We start from the raw sequence: 9,840 nt of genomic DNA, 5'->3' as shown, positions 1-9,840 counted from the left end.
AGACAGGAAGTGAAGAGTTTCGTTCTTGTGTAAACAGCACGGCTTGGGAAAGTTAACTCGCGCTTAGAATCAAGTATGCACGGAAAGACGGAAAGTCGGAAAGTCATAATGTCCAGCTGAAGGATGACAACTAACTGGCGTGACTGAGAAAATTGGGAAATTTCGGCGCGCGCGACTGAGTAGCTCGAGCGGAAAGACGGACAGCTCGCGTCTCGCGCTGCTACTGCGGCTGTGTATGTGTGCGCGCGCGCGTGCGTGAGCGAGCGACAGTAGTAACTAACGCTCGCCAAGTTGAGTGATTACACTCGGTGAGTCACATAACGCGGTTCGGGCCACGCGTAAGTGTTAAATGTTCCCGTTAAAACTGTGGACGTGACCCATATCCAGGAGTTTGAGTCTGGATTAAGAGAAGTTTTGTTTGTTTTTAGGTTTAGGGGGTTAGCTTTCAAATTTCCCTCCGTTTTGTCGAGTCAGGGGGAGCCTGAGCTAATAGGGAGGCGGGCTAACACAGTCAGGCCGCAGGGGCAGCAACCTAACCCGGGGAAACTCTGGAGTTTTTGTGCGGTGTCTCTGTTTGTAACTTCCTGAATCTTTCCGGAACATTGGATACTTTATTTTTGTTTGGATTAGGCTCAAAATCATGGATCCTCCTAACTATGGAAACTCAGCATCAGCTCCCGCCGCCAGTGCGTCTTCAAAAAGCGGCAAAGACAAAAAACCGAAGAAGACCTACGAGGAAGGAGACTCGAAAAAGAAATTTGTGAGTATACTTCACTTTGGAATAAGTCCGAGCTGTGAAACTATTTCCTGTAGGGTCTCTGCGAATTTGAACGTGAAGCGGATACCGTTAACGAGTAACGACTTGCTGGCTACCGGTTTGTTGTCATTAGAAGTGAATGTGCGGTTAAAACCTTGTTTATTCACCACGCTAACAGCATGCAGTCACTCAATATTACTATTAAACACTGACACTCTGGGGGACGAAACACTGTCAGGCTTTCCCAACCTGTTAAAGGTGAGTGTTTGTGTTAGGACAGGTTTTGATAGTTGTTTAGAAATCTCTCCTACATGCCCTGACTTGGGTAATGAGGAAGTTAGAGCGCTCTCTCTCTCTCTCTTTCTCTTTCTGTGTGTGTGTGTGTTTGGGTTTGTTCTCAGATAATGTGGTCCCTTGGTACTTGTGTAACCATTTCTAGGAAAAAATCACATTCCCTATGAACAAATAAATGACTTCTGGAGACCACAAAACCCCCCAGATCACGTTACGTGATAGGTATCGCGAGATTTGAATTTGCTGACCAGGAGAGTCACGTGAGAACCTTTTCAAACATAGTGTTTCAGCATACTGAGTTTAAAATACTATGCTGAACATTGAGCAGATACACATTTATCTTGAAAGCACCTGCTGTTGACACTTTTGTGTTTATTTTCAGATTGAATAGCCCTAAAGTGTCATTCTGTTACTGTTCCGTGAAAATAAACGTCTATAGTTTTGAAAATGGTCCACTGTTTTATTTAGTTAATCTGATTTTAATGAGCTAGCCGGCCACTTCTTTAAAATCTAGTTTCTCTACAGTTGTAGTCTGTGTCCACGCTAATATGCATAAGTTTCCCGTCCACGTTGGTGTTTTTGCTTTCTGTATAAACCGGTTTTGTGCTTGCACTGGCTAAGTGACCCAAAAATCAGTACGTTTACATGGACAATGATAATCCGATATTAAGCAGATTAAGATGATACTCTGATTTAAGAAACTAGCATGTAAACAGCAATTATTGATGACCTTAATCCGACTAAAGTCATACTCGTAGTAAACACAAATGGAATTAAGACGTGTGGAGTATTCCTGTTTTAGTCGCATTATGGAAGTGCATTACGGACATGTACACACCTTAATCTCACTATTAACATCGTGTGGGAGTTTTCACCGCATTGTGCGACAGGAGACGTACACACACGGCAGCGCTCAACCGTTTAACGGCAAACAAGAGAGCACGGCTGCGTCCGAAACCGCGTACTTAGCTACTATATAGTAGGAGAAATACATGTATCTCGGCTACTATATAGTAGGTAAGCACGCGGTTTGGGACGGAGCCCACGGCTTCAAGCAGTCGTCTATTAGCACGTACAGCATGACAAATAATTACCTGCACTTGAAGCTTTCGTAAAATTAAAAATAAAAACACCCGAAACTGTATACGGGACCATAACGAAGACCAACTGTATGTCGATACGTGAAATTCTGGAGGGAACGTCGGACGGCGTGGCGTGGGGACGTAATGACGTGTGCCGTTAATCGATCTATGTTCTATAACACGTAAAACAGGAACATGAAAGGAATATCCTAAAAACAACTCATCAACACCTTAATCACAATATTGTCTTATTCAGAATAAGGTCAATAATTAGATTACGGCTGTCCGTGTAAACATAGTCAGTGATTGTGTGGTTGTGTATATAGTCGTGTGACACAGAGGTCGGTCGTGCAGCAGTAAATACGTAGTCCTTCATCCTGACTGCAGGAATGCAGCATTGATGATGTACACAGCCCTGTTCAGTTGTTCACAGTGAGTATTGGGTTTGGATCATGTGTAGATCACGGCATTTTCACAGATTAACGTTTGCTCCATTCGCACCACAACACTTGAGATGCATTTTCGATGGTCAAAATCGCCGCATCAGTGTGTACCAGCATTAGAAAAAGAGGTTCAGTCTACCACTCTTGTGGTTCTTCAGTCTTTCTGCTTAAGGTTACACTTGAATGCAAAGTGGCCTTATCCAAAATCTCTGTGGTGGCTTCAGGAGCAGTACAGTGCGCATGGTATTCTGGCAGAGTGCAATAATAAAAAAAGTGAAATTAATTAGCAAACCTGTTATCAAATAAAAAAAAAAAAAAAAAAGACAGACCATAAACTCTCAACCTGAGTCAGCAGCCGTGATAAACAGTGTCGTGTTAAAGGATAAACACCACATCCGAGGGGGTTTTCCTGTGGACGGGAGGCCGAGGCAGAGAAAATTAAACTGATAAAAAAAAATTATCCCTGCATGGGAACTGCAAAATAATCTTTCCTGCTTAAATGAGACACACACACACACAAAAAAATGAGGTTTTAATTGCCTGTCTTAACCTTAATTCCTCCTGGCAGCCTGATCGCATGCTTGGCTGATGTGTGGGGTTCGTGTGGTAGGATTCAGGGGATAAGTAATGCACTCGAGAGCAAGATGCATGCGTCCCACAACAAAACCCTGTTATGGTTAAACACTAATATTACAGAGATGTTTTCTCTCTCGTGCTGTAGAACAAGGGAGAAAACAATGCTGGTGAACCTGAAATAGGGAGCTTACTGACCCTGCATGTCCTTCAGGCAACTATAAATAAATAAATAATAAGAAAAAAAACTGGTAGCCCACAGAACTGGTAGTGAACTTGTCCCTGACACCGTTTGAGGCAGGATATCACAGAACAGGATTGTTTGACAGCCAAGTGCTGCTTCTCCAGTAAAATTGGCTCATTTTATTATCAAATCTTCCACTTTTAGCCTTACAGGCTGTCGGGTAATTTACATTGAGGTTTACATTTATTCATTTGATACGCACTTTGGATAAAGTGTCTCGGAGTTCAGACCAAGAAGCTGGCTGTCTCAGGAGGGTATCCTGAGACATCGATATCCTGAGAAATTGTTAGTCACAGATCCAACTGACCAACTGTACGCTTGCTTACTCATCGCAACAATTAGTCGCCGCCTGTCCAGTTCACAAAACCTGTAGGGGTGGGAATAATTTGGCTCGGTTTAGCTTAACATCCAGATGCAGACCGAGTCCGTCGTAAACCTCCAAGAAGCTGGCGTTTGTGTTGAATTTAGCGGGAATTCCATTACGTCAGACTCCGGGTGCGGTGAGTGGTGAGTCAGGCGTGGCTAAAAATAACAGCGACACCACAGAGTTGAGCCTCTGGATGACAGCGCTCAACTTGTTACACTATCTCCCCATCTCTCCTCCTGAAGAAAACTGATCTTCAGCCAGCAAAAGGTTACCATAGAGTCCCAAACACACCTGGCATTTGACATGGTGTCGTAATGAAACCCATCGTCTCTGGGTTGTAAACATTAGATATGCTCCATCTTTCTGCCTGGTTGTGAAGCAGATGTTTCCTGCCTGGATAAGTCGAACGGAATAGTGGAAAATACTTCCTGTTTTTTCGCATGGCTGGGAAAAAAAATACACATGTGCAACCCACATGCAGTTTATATTGCAGTTAACGTTTTTCCATTGCAGGTCTGGATAAACTCTAGCTAGAACCCATTTAGCTGTTATTGCAATGTCAGTTTTTGTTTGAACCTGTTGACCTCGCTTTTCGGAGAGCATAACTCTCCTTACAGCTCATTGGTTATAGTGAAGGGATAATGTTGTATATCCTGGTGAGACTGTGTACTTTTAGTGCCTGTCTTTCCAGTTCAGTAGTATAATCTTTTTAAGCACCGGAGTGGGATATTAGTATAAAGCAGTTGAAATGACTGGGTGGTTTGATAATGAAGAAATCTTGTTAAAGTTGAACCTCCACGCTGAAATGCATTCAGTATTGAAATATTCGTGATGTGCTGGCGTTGACGATGCTGGAGTTGATCTGTTGGTACTTTCGTTATTCCAGTGAGAAGTTAGCGGGTGTTATTGCAAGCACAGGAACAACGGTGTGTATAATACGAAAGAAAATGTCAGCCGTGTCCAATATAAGTTGTAACGGTCAGGTTTTTGCTCCTAAAAACAAACGAGCACAAGCTTCTTTTCTCACTCGCCATTTTCCAGCGAAGTTCAACGTCATCTTAACGAGAACTCCGACGTGGAGGTCGTGGACACTTTGGCGCAACCGCTGGACTCAAGGTTCCAGGATGCAACGCAGCTGCCGGTCAACCAGCTATTAAAGTGACGAGCTTAATGATGTTGGCCTCGGTATTAGCGATTGAAGCTTTGGAGTGTACAGATGAAGAGGTGAGAGAGCTGGACAGACTAAAGGACTAAAGTGCCGCTGCATCACTCTCTCTAGCTAGACTAGAGATGGCTGTTAACCAAAGTAAAAGTAGACCAACGTCAATAATTTCATTGAATTCCCTTTACTGAGGAACTGGAGACTCAAACACAGACAACATATTTGTAGCAGGTTCTTCTGTATGATGCAAGCCATCCTGTATATCAGGGCCACATTCCACCTGTCAAGGGTTGTAAATCTCAGAAAGCAGAACGCGAAAGTCTGGCGAACGGACGGCTTTTCATCAGCTTAGCGTTACAGTGCAGAACGATTGTGTAAGATAAAGTTCTAGACCAGTCTATAGACTACGCAAGCCGTTAGACTAGTCTAAGATAATAGAGATGTAAACCGGGTGAAAATTTCCTCACCTAATTTAAATGTGCAAGGCGTGCAGTCTGGATATTTGGAAGGGAAAATCGTTTCGAAAGTAAACAGCCGTGTATCGCAGCCTGATGCGTGTTTGTCATTTAATACCACGTATTACTCGTTACTGTGTTTCGTAAGGAGCTGAGGGTTTTATTTGAACTGAAAGTGGTGAGGCTTTACAGGTCGCTGTAGACAGTACAGCTCGTGAGGCTGTAACAGCTGAACGTTTGAACGTGTTTTCTGGCACGATTTAACCTCTCTGTTTAATTTATAGACCTCATGGATAATGTATCGAGCCATCTTTAAGTTCACGAGTCTTCTCAGTGGTGGTATTGTCCTGCAGGACACATTAGAGGGAATATTTTACCTCTCAAAAAGCTAAGGAAGTTCCATGGGTGGGGTGAAGTTTAGAGTTCAGGCTTTTAATGCCAGCACTTCCTTGATGTTGATTAATTCATTCTTGGCCTCAGTGTCATGGATGTAATAAAGAGTCTGTTAGCTTCCTCCTCCGTGGATCAGTCACAAATCTGCTTTTTACTGGTCAGGAATTATACAGCAACAAGAAGCATTGTAGTCATTTGTGCTGAGGTAGAGAATGTGTTGGTCTCTAGCTCTGTGGTGAACTCCGAACACCCCCAGATTTCACCCTGTGACTGGTCTGTATTGTAGCTAATGCCCGTAGGTCGCACTTTAGGCCTCGTAAGGATTGCATTTATGCAAAGGATATGCATTAATGCAAACGTCAATCTTGGCATGGAAGAAATAAACCCATAAACACAACTGCACAGCTCTATATTTAACAGCTCGGGCCGAATTTCTAAGGAAATACTAACATTTCTCCTACATCTTTCATCAGAGGGAGCAGCAGAGCCGTATCATTTTAATAAGTAATTAAATAAAGTCATCTGAATACTACATGAATACGTTGTGATATGACCATATACTATCAATATTCAATTCCATTATAGTCCACTTTTCTATGATATTGAGGGTCCTTTCTGTTTTTTTTTTTAAGGCAATAAGTATATATATTTTTTTATATTAATGAGTAACTGAACTCTGTAGTGAGACTCTGCAAGTTAATGTGTACAAATGGCACGCTCATGATTCTGATTGCCACAGCAAACAATGCCGTGATTGACTGGAGCAGTCTTGTTAGTCACAACTGTTAGGGTGTTATCATCATGAACACACACCTGCACGTTAATACATTCTCTAGGCTGCTTGGTGTGAATGGGTGTACACTGGTAAAGAAGTAACATCAGGTTTTGTGTGTGAGTGTGTGTGTGTGTGTGTGTGTGTGTGTGTGTATGAGAGAGTGAGTGTATGTGTGTGTGTATGTGAGAGAGAGAGTGTACGAGAGTGAGTGTGTGTGTATATATGAGAGAGAGAGTATATATATGTGTGTGTGTGTGTGAATTGCACTCAATGCAGAGCTGATAAATGTTATGTTTTTGTTAAATAATAGAACGGAGTAGTAATGAGAGATCTCCAGCAGCGCTGTAAGACACACTGTATTAATAACCGAAGATCACGGCGGTTTCAGACGCTCTGCACGTGGTCACGGTCACCTGGCCACTCTGTTGGTTTGCAGGAACAATGCATGTGAATCGTATATGAATCACTGCACATTCTGGTTGCAAAAACTGCTTCTGTTCCTGGGTGAATACTCGGCGTTTACTCTCCCGCCGGAGTGACTGATCAGTGCATGAACAGTCTCAGCCAGTGAGTCCGTCTCTGCGTGTGGCCAAACCAGTACTGATGCACCTGACATACTGGTTTTAATCCAGTCTGTAGTTATATACCTGGGAATAATCGATAACGCACACCGTCTTTTCTCACTCAACTGTGGTGCACTGGGTAACTGGACTAGAGGATCGTCTCCTGGCAAACTGTTCTCTTATCCCAAATACTCCGTCCGATTCAACCCAAATCTACTCTTTCTTTCTTTCTTTCTTTCTTTCTTTCTTTCTTTCTTTTTCTTTCTTTCTTTCAGCTACACGGTTTATATTCGGAAGGGAGAACAACGTCTGAACAGGCAAAATTGCAGTAAAGAGAATCTGTAATTGAATATGATGAAGTGGTGGTAAATCTGTTTCGATCGACATTGTAGCTTATTCAATGTGGCTTATTTATTTATTTATTTTTTTAACTTCCCATGAATCTTTTTACCTTTGGAAACACGAGTGCTTGCGTGTGGCGTGCCTGTGCTTAGTGTATTGGCTGTGACTGCGGAAATGGGATGTGGTTAACCGATTAACAGCGATGCAACTGTTGTGCTTCATGCTCGAGTTTTACTCCTAGGATTGACTCCTACCCCTCGCTCAGAGCTCAGAGCACCTTTACGGCAGCTTTTTTACTGCCAGCTTTTAACTAAGATATTTTACAGTGTTAAGTCCACTTAAGAGGCTTCTAAGAAATATCGACCTTGCTGTGTCCCCTGGCTGAGAGTACACATGAGATTAAACCCTGCTTGACAAGAATCCTGCGCATTTCTCCATCCTGCTTCATCTCTGATCTTTTGCGTTGTAACAGAGAGATGTAAGCAGGTAGTGAGGGTGCACTGTGAACTTCCTGTGTGACTCAGTATTTATACTGTTTAGAGTACAACACTGAGATCTGCTCTGACTCCATAACCTGGACAATCCGCTTCATATGTGGAATACTGAATTAGCTGGAATGCATATTTGCTGATTCAGGATTTTTCCATTCTTCAAAGGTGTTGTCAGATTTGTTACCATGACGACAAGTCTGTAAGCGGACATTCTCAGGAACAGGCCTTCTCACCGTAAACAAGACGAGGTTAGACGCGTGCTTTAGAACCAGCATGTGCATAGTGTTTACTGCTAAATGTATCGTGCAGTTACTAAACCCAGGCCATGTCATTGCAGCTGTACTTAAATTAATAAAAGAAAATGCGCTTGCTTAAAGCAGACGTTTTATAAGCTGGAGTTCATGCGTCTCTGCTACATGAGTCCCGCTTACTTTCGCAGCTATAAGACAATGGATATTAAAACAAAACAAAACAAGGAAACATAAACGTGAGCCAGAATTGAGCCACATCCTGTCTTGGCTATTATCAATTGGATCACTTTTACCAGAGGTTCTCAACCTCTTGCAACTAAAGCCCCCCAAGCCTTCCCTATCATGTGGTGCGTGCGTGTGTATATATATATATATATATATATATATATATATATATTTGACTTTTTTAATTTACTTTTCATAAGTTATGATTTTTTAACGTTCATTTTGATTATGAACTTTTATAAAACTATATGACGCACAGGTATGGAACATGAACGATATAAAATGTTTCTGAACACTAACGACTTTGACCAAGAGAACTAGGCTGTAATAACGTGGATTATTTTACATGTAAATCATGTTGCATTACATTCGTCTTGCGTTCTAAAAACATTTGCATATGAATGAAGTAAATTGGGAAGAAGGGCACGTCTCGTTATCCCTGACATTGTTAAATCTCCGGCTCTCAAACGCTCACTGAACAGAGCAGACCCAGAGAGGTGAGAGTGCAGCGGGAAAGCAAGACCTCGCGCTTACAGGACAGGACTGGTGACATAAGACAGAAAGTTGCTAAGGTTTGTCCAAAATGTCGCTAGATTTGTCGCTAGGTGCTGTTTTTTTTTTTCTTTTCCCAAAAAAAAGTCGCTAAAGGGGTCTGAAAAGTGGCTAAGTTGGTAACACAGGTCTGCACTGACAGCTAGATAAAAGGCAGGCTAAGCTCTGCCTCTCCCCAGCAAAAAGAAAATACAGAGGGAGAGAGAGAACGTGGGGTTTTTCATTTTTTATGCACATTCTGTCTGAAAAGCAATAAAATACGAGTACCCAAATGATGCCCTGTCTGTGTTATGAAGAGAGCTATGAAGAGAGATGCAGCACTCCCAGAAGCATATTCACGTTTGTGTTCTGTTTACTTCTTAACATAATACAACCATCACGAGTTTCAGAGTTTTATGCCCGATCCTCACTAAAACAAATTAGCAGTGTTGTGGCTCATATTCCTGTAATTCCCATGGCCCCGTATTCCATTCATTTTCTGTGGAGACTCCTGTACAGAGGATTGTGGGAGCGAGAGCGATGCGAAGCAGGTGAAGAAAACTTTTGCAAATGAGAAGTGAATATTGTTGGGCGATGTTCAGCGATATTGTTTTATATTGTTGGTTTAGTAATCAGTCACTGTCCCGGTTCAGCTTCACACCGAGATCAGTGTAGTGCGTGATTGAATGGACGTTAATAGAAATAATAAACAGGATGGAATAGAAAGAAGAAGCAACTATCCTCTGAAAACATCTCAACGGTAGCTCGCTGATGGAAAGTCACTTAATGTAACCCAGTATAGCAAGTGGAAACAAACTGCATTGATTCAAGTACGTGACTGTGCGTTGGGCGGGAAACAAATACACCGGTTTAATAAAGGTGCTTTCAGATG

General features: G+C 42.3%; 1 protein-coding gene across 2 annotated transcripts in view; it reads left to right on the top strand.

The window, feature by feature from the left end:
- LOC108274925 (protein diaphanous homolog 1) overlaps nucleotides 1-9,840 on the top strand; it is an 83,944-nt gene continuing 74,104 nt past the window's right edge. For both annotated transcript variants that reach the window (XM_017485332.3, XM_017485333.3), the window contains exon 1: nucleotides 1-760. In XM_017485332.3, coding sequence (XP_017340821.2) covers nucleotides 641-760 — 120 coding nt within the window. In that variant the 5' untranslated portion in view covers nucleotides 1-640. The remainder of the gene's footprint in view (nucleotides 761-9,840) is intronic.

Source organism: Ictalurus punctatus, chromosome 14 (genome assembly GCF_001660625.3).
Source record: "Ictalurus punctatus breed USDA103 chromosome 14, Coco_2.0, whole genome shotgun sequence".
Lineage (NCBI taxonomy): Eukaryota > Metazoa > Chordata > Actinopteri > Siluriformes > Ictaluridae > Ictalurus > Ictalurus punctatus.
The sequence above is the reverse complement of the archived record's forward strand: the minus strand, read 5'-3'. Positions and strand labels throughout refer to the sequence as shown.